This window comes from Aquarana catesbeiana, linkage group LG01 (assembly GCF_042186555.1).
Source record: "Aquarana catesbeiana isolate 2022-GZ linkage group LG01, ASM4218655v1, whole genome shotgun sequence".
Classification (NCBI taxonomy): Eukaryota; Metazoa; Chordata; class Amphibia; order Anura; family Ranidae; genus Aquarana; species Aquarana catesbeiana.
The window spans coordinates 296,762,825-296,779,384 of NC_133324.1; the positions used below are offsets into that span (position 1 = coordinate 296,762,825).

Below are 16,560 nucleotides of genomic sequence, written 5' to 3' on the forward strand. Positions count from 1 at the left end.
TGTGTTAAAACAATACCTTGTAAAATACTGAAGCATTTTTTTTCTGCATGACAGCCAGGTAGCTGGTATTTTTGGAAGGAGAGGTCAACAGTAGCAGTACAATATTTCTTCAGCATACAGTAGTTTTTTTGGAAACTCCCATGGTTGTTATTTACCTATAGGTAAGCCTATAATAAGGCTTACCTATAGGTACAGTAAATATCTCCTAAACGTGCACTGTTTAGGAGATATTTACTCGTGAATGGGCCAGGGACATCACCGGCCCATGCACTCTGAAGGAACCGCATGCCCGCGCCGTTCCTTCAGAGTCCCGTGCTGTGAATAGCAGCTCCCGCGCACGTCATCACGGCACGGCTAATCAGACAGCTGGAGGATGCAAACCCAGAAGGAAGACCGCATGAAAATTGAAGCCCTGCCAGTGGTGACAGGGCATCACTGGAGGCCTTTATTTTAAGGTAAGTTTCACATTATGTGTTAGTATGTGATGCATACTAGCACATAATAATTTTACCTTGCAGGTTAAAAAAAAGCATGGCGGTTTACTACCGCTTTAATCTGGCCTCAAACAGTACAGGGCTGATCTTCAGTATTATCTGTGTCCATTTTACAGATAGATCTTTATGGTTTGTTTATAAAGTTTCTTGGCTGGCATAAACATGTGTATCCCAGTTTGCAGAACTGGCAGGAGAGGAGTAACATCATGGACCTCACTGTGAGTTTATTGTTTATAATGCTGCTCTTGCTCAATTTTTGGAGTGGAATTTGTGTCTGATCAGCATCCAGAGACAGTTTACAGGCACGGCTGCAGGAGAGGCTGCTTTTACAGAACATAGAGAAGCCAGTGTTAAGCCCACCCTCCATCCACTAGGGGGCATGCTGAGGATGGGGACTGCCAGAGACTCCAGGAAGAAGTGTGGAGGATTGTGGGAGAGATAGTTCCATACAGACTAAGCTGCTTTATGAACTGAGAAAAATGAACTACTAATACCATAGTATTAGAGTTCTGAGCAGAGAGGAAGGAGAGTGTTGTTTTTCCCAGGCTGCGGAGAAGCGCAGAGGTTACTTGGAGAACACTGCATGCACAGTTGACTGCTAGCAGACTGCTCACTGCTGCAGCTGGTAGGCATAGAGGCACAGCAACGAATAGCTTGAGACATAGAAGAGATCCAAAGATGTTGGTGGAGTTTGCTGTCTAACCAAAAGGGAAGTACACTATGGACACTGACTGGCTGCATTTCACACAGTGAACAGAGGGAGATCATCTGCTGACACAAGATTTGGTGAGAGGCTGATGGCCAAAATCACAGTACACTTGTGACCAAAGAGGGAAAAAGTTATCCACAAGTAACACACTGTCAGTGCCTGTATCATTTCTTAAAGGAACAGTAACCTCTCATGTGGTATTTGGACCCCAACGAGCTGGCCGGCATAAGAAAAGGGGGAATTATAGTATCGACATCTATACTGTCTTGGAGGTGTAGTACTCCTTAGCCAAGATTGCCCCAGTAAAGAGTTAAGAAGAACTTGCTCTCTAAACACATTGCTCCTTGTTGTATTATTACTGTTGTTTAAAATCTTTTTTGCTACTGGGGTACTGAGTTTACATCTGCAATAAACATTCCCCATCTAGCCAATTGTGTCGGAGTGTGTGGCGGCTCCTTTGAGGGTAAGTGCTACACATGCACAGGTATTATATCTACACTCCCACTCCCCATTTAAAATTTTCAACATTTCAGTCTTGTCCACATGGCTTACATGCATACACACTACAATCTGGTTGTATAATCCCTGTTCAAATTTATTTAAATTTACAAAAAATACATAATATGAGGACAAACTTATACATTCTAATCAACTTCTCTTCAATCGCACAGATCTTTACATTACATAGTTGTTGCTGGATCTAAAGCTAGCCATACACTACACAATCTGATTGTACAATCCCCTTTGGATTCACCAAAACTGTGTAAGCCTAATACTTTCAAATTGTATCCAATCAGGAATGCCCTTATACGTTATAGTTGAAGGAGATTGTACAATTAGATTGTATAGTGTATGGTCATGTTAGTCACCATATTTTTGAAAGATTTTATTTCAGCTCACATGTTTGGCAAACTACAAGTCACTGTACCAAAAGTTCAGCACACTTCCATGCACACCCTGATTTGAACAACCCCCGCTTAAACAATGCTTTTTCTTATATACATTCATTTTTGTTTTGTTGGGAAAGTAAATCAAAATGAAAGGAAATGCATCCATTGTAAATATACCCTTAAAGCTTACATTTCAGTAAAGTATAAGAAACCAATATTTAGTAGCCTAACACACTCCCCACATAAAAAAACATGGTGCAGGGAGTAACTTCACTTGTCTGTAATTCAGGGTTTGAGATGAGTATGTTTTACTTTTTTTCTAAATAATTTAAGGATTTTACATGGTTGTGGTGGCAGTAGTGGGGGCTATCAAACAGTGGTTTCTTGAATTCAAGGTCTGATTTACTTGAAATAATGCTCATGTACAATTTATATCATAAAAACACTTTCTTCAAAAGGTTGAATGCCAAAAACAGTATTGATATAACATGAGCAGCTTTGCGAGTGGTATAAGTTTAGGTAGAAAGTGATGCAGTGACCCAAAATTTGTAGTGATATTGTTTGATCAGACATCTTTCTATTCCTTCCACATGTGTCAATATTATGTATGTGTTTGTTTTATGAGGTCAGATATTTCCTATAGGAGGTCAGTCTGTACAGGTGGACCGAGAAGTTAGGAGCTCTGTACTGCACAAAGGAGACTGTGCAGGTAAAGACCTCTGTACTTTACATAGGGAGTATAGGGAAGAGAAGAAACCTGTACTGTACACCAGGGCTGTCGAGATGAAGACCTCAGTACTATACATAGAGGGACTGGGGAGGAGAAGACCTCTGTACTGTACATAGTAGGACTGGGGAGGTGAAGCCCCAGCCCTCTGTACTGTATACAGTAGGCTTTGGGAGGTGAAGATCTCTATACTATACATCAGGGATATGCAATTAGCGGACCTCCAGCTGTTGCAAAACTACAAGTCCCATCATGCCTCTGCCTCTGGGTGTCATGCTTGTGGCTGTCAAAGTCCTGCTATGCCTCATGGGAGTTGTAGTTCTGCAACAGCTGGAGGTCCGCTAATTGCATATCCCTGCTATACATGGTAGAACTGGGGGGTGAAGACCCCTGCAATGTATATAGTAGGACTGAGGAGGTGAAGACCTCTATACTGTACATAGTAGGACTGAGGAGGTGAAGACTTCTGCACTGTACATAGTAGTATTGGGGAGGTGAAGACGTAGGACTGTGGAGGTGAAGATCTCTATACTATACATAGTAGGACTGGGGAGGGGAAGAGCTCTGTACTGTACATAGTAGGACTTCGGAGGTGAAGACTTCTGTACTGTACATAGTAGGACTGGGGAGGTGAAGACCTCTGTACTGTACATAGTAGGACTGGGGAGGTGAAAACATCTATACTGTACATAGACAGACTTGGGAGGTGAAGACCTCTGTACTGTACATAGTAGGACTTTGGAGGTGAAGACTTCTGTACTGTACATAGTAGGACTGGGGAGGTGAAGACCTCTGTACTGTACATAGTAGGACTGAGGAGGTGAAAACATCTATACTGTACATAGCAGGACTTGGGAGGTGAAGACCTCTGTACTGTACATAGTAGGACTTTGGAGGTGAAGACTTCTGTACTGTACATAGTAGGACTGGGGAGGTGAAGACCTCTGTACTGTACATAGTAGGACTGAGGAGGTGAAAACATCTATACTGTACATAGCAGGACTTGGGAGGTGAAGACCTCTGTACTGTACATAGTAGGACTTTGGAGGTGAAGACTTCTGTACTGTACATAGTAGGACTGGGGAGGTGAAGACCTCTGTACTGTACATAGTAGGACTGGGGAGGTGAAAACATCTATACTGTACATAGCAGGACTTGGGACGTGAAGGCCTCTGTACTGTACATAGCAGGACTAGGACTTGGGAGATGAAGATCTCTATACTGTACTATTAGAATTGAGGAGGCAAGGACCTCCGTACCGTACATAGTAGGACCAGGAAGATGAAGACCTTTTTACTGTACATAGCAGGACTAGGGAGTTTAAGACCCACGTACTGTTTCATAGTAGGCCTGGGGAGGTGAAGACCTCTGTAGTGTTCATAGTAGGACTGGGGAGATGAAGATCTCTATACTGTACATAGTAGGACTGGGGAGGTGAAGATCTCTATGCTGTACATAGTAGAATTGGGGAGGCAAAGACCTCTATACTGTACATAGTAGGATCAGGAAGGTGAAGACCTCTATACTGTACATAGCAGGACATGGGAGTATAAGACCCATGTACTGTTTCATAGTAGGACTGGCAAGGTGAAGCCCTCTGTACAGTACATGGGGCTGATGAAGAGACTAGCAGTAAGACCCTGCAGGCTGCTGCAATGTCTTGAACAGAACAGTGCGGGCTCTGCATATACTAGAAGGGAAGGAAGTCATTAGTGTAGAGGAGTACATTTTGTTGCTGTTGCAGGATTTCCTTCCAGCATTTCCCAAGTAAAAATCCCTGTGTTATTTTTCTGCTAGGTTTGTTTTTGTTTCTGTTTTCAGTTTATTAAGACGCGTGAATTGTTCACGCAGAACCTTTCCTGCACACATTGTACAAATTGAAGACCAGCAGCGGAGCCAGGTTTTTTTCTTCCTCTTATGGAACTGTATCCTGGAATGTACTTTTTTTGGGAGAAAGATGCGAGGAGAAGGCTGCAGCCCTTTGCCTACAACTGCAAAGCTTGCAGAGGATAGTGGATTTTAAAGGGGGAGAACACTGAGTGCTACTGGAGGATGACAAAATCCCATCTACACTGTGTAGCCTGAGAGTACAGGACACTTTCAGATCTTGGATTGCAGATGTAAGGCATTTATGACAAAAGGCAATTCTGGGCTTCAAAAGCCACAGCTCATCCATTTCACTTTGCCTTTTTCTTTAACATGATCAAACGTTAGAATCTCCCCCCACGCTTGAAAACCTTTACTCAAATCGCTTATTCTACATTTTTAACCTTTTTTTCCCTACTTCTGGATTTGATTAAACTAAACTGGGATTGAAGTCTCTTTTGTTCCTCTGATTGGGTTTTGACTTTTTTATGATATTTTTTTTTCAAAAAAGTAAATATGCAACATATTTAAAGGAGCAGGAAGCATGACTGTCAGCAACTGTAAAATTCCCACGTCTACAACTATCTCTCACGTCTCTTGATGCTCAACAATTTTACGTCCAAATATGATGAAATGGCAGCCCCGGAAGAAGGTAAGTTGAAACTAAGAGCGCACGGCTCTCTCCGTTGATTTTATTATTGCGGTGCTTTTTCAAATGCCTGCCCCGTTTCTAGAACCAAATTCATTGCAGTGTTTTGTCGTTAGCGGCAGACGCTCCAATAACTTTCTGCATTTTTCCTCTCCTCCCCCCCCCCACCTTCCCGTCTTATATGTGTTGGCAGGGCAGCTGAAATCCGTGCTTGTGAAATTTTCAGTGTAATATCAGTTTAATCCATGTAATGCTCTGGGGTTGAGAAGGGGCGTCCAACTGTTGTTTCTACAAAAGGGATCTCACACTAAGAAGCCCTAATCAGTGCGGGATTATGGGTATTTCTCGCTGGCACCAGCAGATTTTTCTTTGCTCTCGTTTGCCGAAGAGAAAAGTTTGCAAGAGAGAAAATCTGTATCATTATGGATATCAGTATGGTCATTTGTACAGCAGGGACAATACCCCCCTTTCAGGAAATCGTACCATAACCTGTTATTTAACTTCTACAGCTGAGCAAGTAATCCCAGCTTTCTTAAGAACCATTGATGCCTTCTGTCATATACTAAGAGGTCTCTTGTTGTGATTATACAGTCCCTAATCCACTTGTAAGAGAAGGAGAAATCACAATCTCTCCACTTCCACTCCTGAATATTCCGGGACGTCTGATAGTCAATGCAATTTTGCTAGTTAGCTTTATCGGTGATTTAGCTATGTTCTATATATGTTCATCATATTGTGCCCAGCATTTATTAACTCTTTAAAAATGCAAGGGTTAATGTCTTTTTCTTGGAGAGTTTCTCTCGGGGCCCACTGGGGGGCGAGCAGCAGATGTAACAATGGAACATATGTTTTCTTAATAGATCTAAAGCAAATAGTAGCATGACTAACACTTTTGGCTTACATACCAGCGTTGGAAAAAAGGTTAAATGTCTGCTTGAAAGATGCTTACTTTGTTCAGTATATTCTGCTCGCTGCTGAGTTTTGAGAAGGCAATGTGAAAGCTGCGGCCCTACGCTCGAGAAATAATTCATTTAGATCCTGTCTGCAGTGGAAAGATGTAAAATATCAAAGCCGACCACAAACGTAGGCTATAAGTGAGAAAATTGCCCCCGGCAATAAAATTCCAGGGAAATTGGATTTATAACAGCACCTATCCGGTAGTACCGGTGACCTGACCGGGCCAGTTTATCCTCTTTTGGAAAATCTGCTTGGAAAAGAAATATTAATTAGCTGCACTTTTGTAGATGGGTTAGAAAAAAGTCAGACAGGCGTGACGCTTATTGTCATCTCTCCTGGTAATTAGAGGCTTGTACAGAATAAAGGGGGAGAGTCCTCTGCAGTGATCGCATTGTTTGATGATACGCACTGTAACATGTTGCTACTTCTGAATATAGCACTGTTGTCAGCATTGAGGATCAGCATGGGAGGCTTCACACTGGCATGCAGATGGAGTTGGAAGTTGGCACCTATAATTGTCCTGCATAGAAGATACTACTTTTTTTTTTATAGGAATGAGCTTGTTATTTTTATTATACGTAAATGGACAGATGCAAGAAATTGGGATAGAACTCGTTACCATATGGACATTCATGTTGATTTATATTATATATACAAATTTGTTCTATGATATCTGTGATGGAGATTGGCTCATGTCATTTTTTAGATTTCACTAATCAGATAAATAGAATGTTTTATATTTGGTCTTTTACTTGCCAAAGATAGATAGATAGATAGATAGATAGATAGATAGATAGATAGATAGATAGATAGATAGATAGATAGATAGATAGATACTGTAGATAGACTGATTTATATTTGGTGATTTACTTGAAAATGATAGATAGATAGATAGATAGATAGATAGATAGATAGATAGATAGATAGATAGATAGATAGATAGATAGATAGATAGACAGACAGACAGACAGATAGATAGATAGATAGATAGATAGATAGATAGATAGATAGATAGATAGATAGATAGATAGATAGATAGATAGATAGATAGATAGATAGATAGAGAGAGAGAGAGAGAGAGAGATAGATAGATAGATAGATAGATAGATAGATAGATAGATAGATAGATAGATAGATAGATAGATAGATAGATAGATAGATAGATAGTAGAAAGAAAGAATGTTTTATATTTAATTATTTAATCATTTACCTACATTTAGATAGAGTTCATATATAGATAGAATTCATTATGTTCAATCCTTTATTTACTAAAGAAGTTCAAATCTGAATAGATGACTTAAAAATTAAATTTTACTGAAATTCATTGTAATAACTTTAAATAATAATAATAATTATAAAAGGCAACCAACTTTTGTGCTAGGTGGTTGGATTTATTTGCACAACAAAGGATAATCCATACTTTAATAGAAGAAATATGTTTTGAGATCTGAATATTTGGCATTCTTTCACAGAAAACTGTACATCTGGGTGGTACTCCGTTATCATGTGCCTACTGGTTTCTGTGTTACCTGACTCCTTATCCTCCTTCACATCCTATTATACATTCAGTAGGGTGTCTAGCAGTGTGTCTAATAAAGCTAATCTTTATATATACATGCAAATATAGTAGATAAGTTATGAGAACCAGGGTAAAAGAAAATGGTGTTTTCCACTACAACCTATCAGATTCTTACTGTCATTATAGTGTATTACTGGAGCTGAAATGTTGCTGTGGGCAATGATACTGTGTTTGGACTGTGCAAGTGTTTATTGATGAGCTCTAATGTCAGTAAGGATAGGAGAAGATGTGCTTGTCCCATTTTCAAGTGAGGACCATTTTATACCTGAGTGTTTTTAGGTGCAGATAGTTAAAAAACCCTGGTCGCTGCATCTTTGATGCACTTTCATCAAAATGCAAGTTATATAGAGTTCACTGGTGCCTAAAACACATGTAAGACACACCACACAGATGTGAACCAACCCTCAAACTCTTGTGGTGCTTTAAAGGTTATATAAATGTGCCCAATGCCTATTTAACCTAAAATCAGATTCCTGGTTTAGACAAACAGAACTTTAACAGATCTGACCATAGACTTGTACAGGTGTCTATGTCCATAAACACTAACAATCTTCTCTGTGAAGATCAATAGTTAACAAAATACACACCCAAGTGTGTCGGTTAATATACAATAAAATGGTGATTCCAGGTATGGGAAATATACATTGCATATACTTGCTTGATTATCCTAAAATGGAAAGTTCATGCACTCACCAAAACATATAAAACCATTTTTGTTTTACTAAATCTACATTACATATGTCTATGAAAGATTCTTCATAGAAACGATTTCTAATGCTAGGTACTCGTTGTACTAAATATATAATGTTAGTACAGTGTAGTGATCTCCCCGCTGAGCTATTGTGTACTGCCCTCCCCCTTGCCAAAACACACTGGTCAACGCTCTCAGCCATTGGTTGCCAGCACTGATTGGATGCCAATCTGATGATGGTTTTCCAGCATGCCTGTTCGACAGAAGCTAGCTGTTAGGCTGGCTTTTGTCAGACAGGCTGGTTTACACATGGGCCAAAAATCGACTGGTCTCTGTTGAACCGCCCGATACCAGCTGCTATTTGGCCCATGTGTACCAGGCTTAAATGTGACAACTGAAGTTTTGACACTGCACAGAAGATGAGAGAAGCTGTTGTACTGTGATCACTCTGATAAAAGTTTTCACATTACTGGGGTTTTCCATGCAAGAAATTCAATATTTGAGCAGTATAAGGCCTCTTGCACACTGCAGCTTGAAAATGCTCAGTGCAGTGTTTTTTTTACTGAGCTAAAATCCAGCCCATTGTTTACAATGTGCATGTACCCACATGTGTAAATGAGTGCTGCGTATTCTTCAGTAAGAGGGTGCAAGAGGCCTAATGCAGCTATGAAGACTAAATTTTCCTCATACGGTGTTATCAGCAGTTGAGGTTTAGGTCTAGCCTGCCTTTTAGTTGGTCCGTGTTTGAGTATCTTAGAGTGCTTGCATTATTTTTACAACAGTGGAACACACATCTGTAGGTACTTTTAAGGATCAGTCCACCCAAAAATGACAATTAAAGTAGAAGTCCAGGCTAGAACAAACTAAGCTTAAAACAACTCCCACCCCACTTCTAACTCCTATATTAACTACACTGTAAAAGGAAGATGCTTATACTTACCTGTTCTCATAGCACTCTGGTCCGGTTACATAATCTCCCCAGTGGCTGACTTCAAGGGAGAGGAGAGAGTGCCAACAACAGATGGAATGTCTGGATGGTGAGGTCACCCAAAAGCTTACTATGGGGCATTCATTGTCGGCTGTCCCTCCTCTGCTCTGAAGCCAGCCGCTGGCCACACCAAAGAGCCTTGAGAACAGGTAAGAATATTCCTTCTACAGGGTAGATAGAATAGGTGTTAGAAAGGGGGGTGGAAGCCATTTGAAGCTTAGTTAGTTCCAGCCCAGTCTTCTACTTTACTTTATAAGTGGATAGCACTAGGTTGAGTCTGGCTTCTTGTATGTCTTGGATGCTCCAACAGTGAGATTCCCTTGTTTTGGTTCCTTAGTGTGTTCCTGGCCACATGGGAGTGCTAAGTGTTTCCCTGCATCTTGTTCTAGCATCTCTTGTTTCAGTGCTCATTTTATGAAATAAAGTAAAAATCCAACAGACCGAGTGGGAGACCCCTCACAAAGGCTACAGCTGATGTTCAGACTTGTATTCATGTGCTTTCACCAAAAGACTTTCCAATGGGATTTCACCAAAAGACTTTCCGATAGATGTAATAACCCATCATGTGGTTTAATTTTGCAGCATCTACCAAAAACTAAGATATACATTTTGGGTGGCATGGCCCTTTAACTTACTTGCTGTGTATAGGCTCCTTCCCTTTCTTATTATCTTACACCCTCATGTGTGCCCATATGTGTTTCTATATTATTCCCCATCACTATTTACCGTAGCTGTGTAGTGCTAAGCATTATGCAGAAAGTCATAATGAAATCCAACTTTTTAAATTACTTGTGCAGCCATTTGAGGGTTTGAACGTTATGTTTGAATGCATCTGTCTACAAGCCATGCTGATAACTCGTCTGTCAGTCTACTGTAGTGTGACAGATGTTTGTCTCTCTGATTGATACATACATATTCATGTCACAGTGGCCAGCTATAATAATGTAGGCCTATGTCTCCTCATGTTTCCAGGAGTTTCACATCAGATGGAATGAATACTCACACGTTATTAGAATTGATAACATTTCAATATGGAACTGTTTATAGAGATTCTAAAGAGTTCAGGCGGTGTGCCTGGTTTTACACTTCATGGCCTGGTGAGGAAAAGCAAGCAAAAGAAATATGTGAGGATTGCAGTTACAGATTCTCAAGAGACGGAAGCTTTACATTTTGGCTACACTTAATAAACTTACCCACCATTTCCTATTAGTGGCTCACCATCTTTAGAGAATGTAATGCACCTAATAATGCCTGTCTGACACTTAAAACAGGAGGACTCTAATGGAATGTTATAAATAAAGTGAGTTTTGGTGAGGTATGGACTTAATGATGAATATAGTTGCTTTATGTTAAAAAATATTACTTGGGTTTTCATTTTGATAGACTTCTCCAAATCCACCTTCTCTATTTGTAATGATGAACATTTGTACAGGAACAGAAATTCCAAATTTTCAGTTGTTACAAGTACAAGAAGTATTGGTAAAGGTAAATCTTCCAGTGATGACATCCATTCCAGTGACAGTTGTCTAAGATAAGAGGGGATTTCCCAAAAGAAGGAACTGATGGAAAATATCTTTATCTCCACTGGAGATAGCAACTAAAACATTTGGGCCTGTTTACACCTATGTATTTTTCTGATGTATTAATTGAAATAATTGGAAACACAAAAAAACATGCATCGACATGCGTGTTGCTCACTTTTAATGTACGTTGCAATGCTACTTATGTTGATTTATATCTGTGTCCTCCTGTCCCAGTGGCACCTATTCTTGTCCTGTGTCACATGAATATAAAGTGAAGGGCAATCTTTCCAGTCACAGACAGCAAAAAAAAAGGTCAGGTTTTAAATTTTCCCCATTGTATCCAAAACTTGAAACGTTTTGGCTTGAGTTGCACTTCATTAAAGAATGCACAGATGCCCCTGAGCTTAATAAAAACTTGCAAAGCATTAATGCAGTCAGGGGGATCTATGCTTAAATGTTGACATCGAGCTATTAAACAGTCTAACTGGGATACATAAATAAAGAGTTACAGCAAGGATATATTGCTTACCCTTCCTGGAGAAAATACTGCTTCAGGTTTCCTTCAGTGGGTGTTCAAATTTTAAAAGCCTAGATATGTTTTGAATGATTTCTGTTGAACGGGAAGATCAATGTTCAGATTGGTTAATCTCCTCTTTATGTGACCATGTGCCTAGGCCTTTAAACACATGACTAACATTGAAGGAGCATGGAGCAGCATTTACCAAAAAAATAAGATAAACATTTCAGTATTTAGAATTTCAACGGCATTGACACTTGTATAACAAAATCCGGTCTGCAACATCATATGAAAGAAGTATAATTACTCTCTCCAGCAGGAATTAAAATTGCTGTTTCTTCCACAGTTACCAGCACCATTGCTATCCAATACTTCATGGTGTATCGGCATGTTCCCCACCAGGCACTGTATATAGTCCTGTACTGGCACTGTATATAGTACTTTACTGGCATAGCATGTTCTCCCCCAGGCACTGTATATAGTACTGTACTGGCACTGTATATAGTACTTTACTGGCATAGCATGTTCTCCCCCAGGCACTGTATATAGTACTGTACTGGCACTGTATATAGTACTTTACTGGTATAGTATGTTCTTGCCCAGGAACTGTATATAGTACTGTAGTGGCACTGTATATAGTACTTTACTGGCATAGCATGCTCTCCCCCAGGCACTGTATATAGTATTGTACTGGCACTGTATATAGTACTTTACTGGCATAGCATGTTCTCCCCCAGGCACTGTATATAGTACTGTACTGGCACTGTATATAGTACTTTACTGGCATAGCATGTTCCCCACCAGGCACTGTATATAGTACTGTACTGGCACTGTATATAGTACTTTACTGGTATAGCATATTCTCCCCCAGGCACTGTATATAGTACTGTACTGGCACTGTATATAGTACTTTACTGGCATAGCATTGTCTCCCCCAGGCACTGTATATAGTACTGTACTGGCACTGTATATAGTACTTTACTGGCATAGCATTGTCTCCCCCAGGCACTGTATATAGTACTGTACTGGCACTGTATATAGTACTTTACTGGCATAGCATGTTCTTCTCCAGGCACTGTATATAGTACTGTACTGGCACTGTATATAGTACTTTACTGGCATAGCATGTTCCCCACCAGGCACTGTATATAGTACTGTACTGGCACTGCATATAGTACTTTACTGGCATAGCATGTTCCCCACCAGGCACTGTATATAGTACTGTACTGGCACTGTATATAGTACTTTACTGGTATAGCATGTTCTCCCCCAGGCACTGTATATAGTACTGTACTGGCACTGTATATAGTACTTTACTGGCATAGCATGTTCTCCCCCAGGCACTGTATATAGTACTGTACTGGCACTGTATATAGTACTTTACTGGCATAGCATGTTCCCCACCAGGCACTGTATATAGTAATGTACTGGCACTGTATATAGTACTTTACTGGCATAGCATGTTCTCCGCCATCACTGTATATAGTACTGTACTGGCACTGTATATAGTACTTTACTGGAATAGCATGTTCTCCCCCAGGCACTGTATATAGTACTGTACTGGCACTGTATATAGTACTTTACTGGCATAGCATGTTCTCCGCCAGGCACTGTATATAGTACTGTACTAGTGGTTCTAAAGGCAGAAGGTTTTTTTTTTACCTTAATATATTCTATACATTAAAGGAGTTGTAAAGGCAGAAGGATTTTTATCTTAATGCATACTATGCATTAAGATAAAAAAAACCTTCTGTGTGTAGCAGCCTCCCCAGCACCCCCTAATTACTTACCTGAGCCCCATCTCTCCAGCGATGTCCAAGAGTGTCTTAGCCGTTCGGGATTCTCCTCCTGATTGGCTGAGACACAACAGCAGCATTGACTTCCGCGGCTGTCAATAAAAGTCAGTTAGCCAAACAGGGGATTGACCAGGCCATTTTTGCGATATGGCACTGCATCGCTTTAACTGACAATTGCGCAGTGGTGCAATGTTGTACCCAAACAAAATTCATGTCCTTTTTTTCCAACAAATAGAGCTTTCTTTTGGTGGTATTTGATCACCTCTGCGGTTTTTATTTTTTTACGCTATAACCAAAAAAAACCCCAACAATCTTGGAAAAAAACAATATTTATTACTTTGCTATAATAAATATCCAAAAAAAAAAAATGTAAAAAAACAAATTTCTTCGTCAGTTTAGGCCAATATGTATTCTACATATTTTTGGTTAAAAAAAATCGCAATAAGCATATATTGATTGGTTTGCGCAAAAGTTAGAGCATCTACAAAATAGGGGAAAGATTTATGGCATTTTAAATTTTTTTTTTTTACTAGTAATGGTGGCGATCAGCGATTTTTAACAGGACTGCGACATTGCGACGGACAGATCAGACACTTTTGACACGTTTTTGGGACCAGTGACATTATTACAGTGATCAGAGCTAAAAGTAGCCACTGATCACTGTATAAATGACACTGGCAGGGAAGTCAACACTAGGGGGCGATCAAGGGGTTAAGTGTGTCCTAGGGAGGTGTTTCTAACTGTGGGGGAGTGGACTGACTGGAAGTACAGTGAGATCGCTGTTCCTAATCACTAGGAACAGACAATATCACTGAACTCTCCTGTCAGAACGGCGATCTGCTTTGTTTGCACTGACAAATCCCCGTTCTGCCTCTCTGGGGAGCGGACATTGCGGCCGCCGGACCCACGCATCGGCTCCCCCCACTGTGCAGCGGATGCGTGCGACCACAGTGACTCGTGCACGAAACGACATACGGGTACATTGTTTCGCGCAATAGGGCCGCCCTGCCGCAGTATATATGCGGTGGGCAGTCCCTTTTAAGGTAAAAATCCTTCTGTGTGTTGTCTCCCCCCCCCAGCCTCCCCTTTTACTTACCTGAGCCCGATATTGATCCAGCTCTGTGCATGAGAGCAGCATTGCTGTTCTCTCTCTTCTCACTGGTTCAGAGACACCAGCAGGAGCCATTGGCTCCTGCTGCTGTCAATCACAGCTAGTGAAGAGCTGGGGGGCAGGGCTGAGCCACACTGTGTGTGTCAATGGACACATAGAGCAAAGCTCAGGAACGAGCCTACATGAGTGGCCCCATAGCAAGTGGCTTGCTATGTGGGCACTCAGCGAGGGGGAGTCAGAAGCACCGGTGGAAGACCCAAGAAGAGGATGATTGGGGATGCTCTGTACAACACCATTGCACAGAGCAGGTTAGTATAACATGTTTGTTAGGTAAAAAAAACAACAAAAAAGATACCTTTATAATCATTTTATTTGTTCTTTATTTGTCAGTCTCAGTAAAATTAACATAGCTTTTATTTACATTTTAAATTTTTTTGGCCATTGGGGTTAGTACATTTTTTATTAGTTGGTGCAATTCACAATGTTTTTGGTGTCCCTATTGCCTTTGCATCTTGCAAATTTGCCAGTTTGGCACATTCGCTAATTCTTACAGCAAATGGTTCAATATTAAAATTAGCACATCTTTATTTAAGCTCCAGGTATGTCATACTGGGAAAAAGATGTTATCACTTTAGTCAGAAGAAAACAATTCTCTTCTTAAACCATCCATTGCTTGTCACGTGTTCTATAAGTTGCCTGTGTGATCTGCACTTGTGCTTATTCATAGAGATCAATAATCTCTGCCTGAACACCTGTCATCCATCAACATTATGATAGATTAACGTGCTGGAAATAAAAATAAGGTATATTATATCAGCTGCTTAATGGCATTGAAATGTGAGATCTAATAGATTTAAAACTTTATTCTCCCAGTGTGAAAGATTTGACCCTAAAGCGCTTTGCTAAATTTATATGATATAGATGTTGCTCTTGTGTACTTTTCTATAATTTGTTACACTTCTCTTCAAAATATAGATAATATATTAAAATGAACTGTATTCATGACATGCACAAAATGTAACAAATAGCTGCAATAAATGAAATTTATTTACAGACTCTTTTTATATTAAAGCAACCGATGCATTTATTTTTTTTAGTGTCCAACTGTTTACACTGTAGATAACTGAATGCTGATAAGTTGCCCTGTTTTTGTAGCATTTTGGTTGAATCAAATATTATGTTTTTTTTTTTGTGTGTGTGTTTGATTTTTATGACAGTTTATTGTAGCTTATTTTTTTCTTCCAAGCTGCTTTTAGCTTAAACCAAGTAGCAGTCCGTAATGCATTACCCACTGAATTAAAGTTATGCCAGTTTGTTTTGTGAATGATCTCATTCCACCCCATATGTATTCATATCTCTATTTCTGACATTTTTTAGATTTATACGCTTTTATTCCTTACCTCTTCCCACTCATGGAAAACAATCATCTGAACATCATTTCTGCTCAGATCATAAATCTCTTATCTTCTGTTCCAGCAGCCAGTATGATGCATGTAACATTTCTCAAAAAATAACTGACACCTACAAAACTCCCTTCTTTGATCTGCAGTTAAAAATGGTCTAGTTAAATTATTTATATTTGCCTGACCCCCTCAGCTTCCAAGCATTCCATTCTTACCTCGACTTCCCAGCACATCTCCATCTTTTCCCAGATAACCAGAAAGTAAATCTGTGATCAGAACTTTTTTTTTTCCTAAGATTTTACGTGTTTCACCCTCACTTCCTGGGACCTCTGGTCCATGCATATTTATCATCCTGATGTGCCACGTGTCTGTGTTATTACTGCATCAGGAATGCTGAGGTTACACTCTGCCAAGGACTTTCTACGTTAACTATTTGTAGGTAGTACACTAATTAAATACATCCAAATTCCTTCGCTGATGGGTGTCTTATGCTAGCCATTATTTTTTAATGCTATAAAGGTAATAATGTCTTTTGTGATTTCCACATAATGAAGGCTTGGTGCAGAATGGCCTCTTTTGATGTTGAGACGGCTTTATAAAATTAAAGGTCATCCGCCCATCATAAAAGGAAATGTAAACCCAATCAATAAAAAGGCATAT

At 39.9% G+C, this 16,560-nt stretch overlaps 1 protein-coding gene across 3 annotated transcripts in view; it reads left to right on the forward strand.

Moving 5' to 3' along the window:
* TTC28 (tetratricopeptide repeat domain 28) overlaps positions 1-16,560 on the forward strand; it is an 832,034-nt gene that overhangs the window by 210,303 nt on the left and 605,171 nt on the right. The window contains exon 1 of one of the 3 annotated variants that reach the window (XM_073629348.1): positions 4,519-5,338. The exons of the other annotated variants lie outside the window; for them this stretch is intronic. Within the exon in view, the coding sequence (XP_073485449.1) occupies positions 5,312-5,338 (27 nt within the window). The 5' untranslated portion in view covers positions 4,519-5,311. Of the gene's footprint in view, positions 1-4,518; positions 5,339-16,560 lie in introns of those variants that run through there. 3 annotated transcript variants of the gene reach the window in all.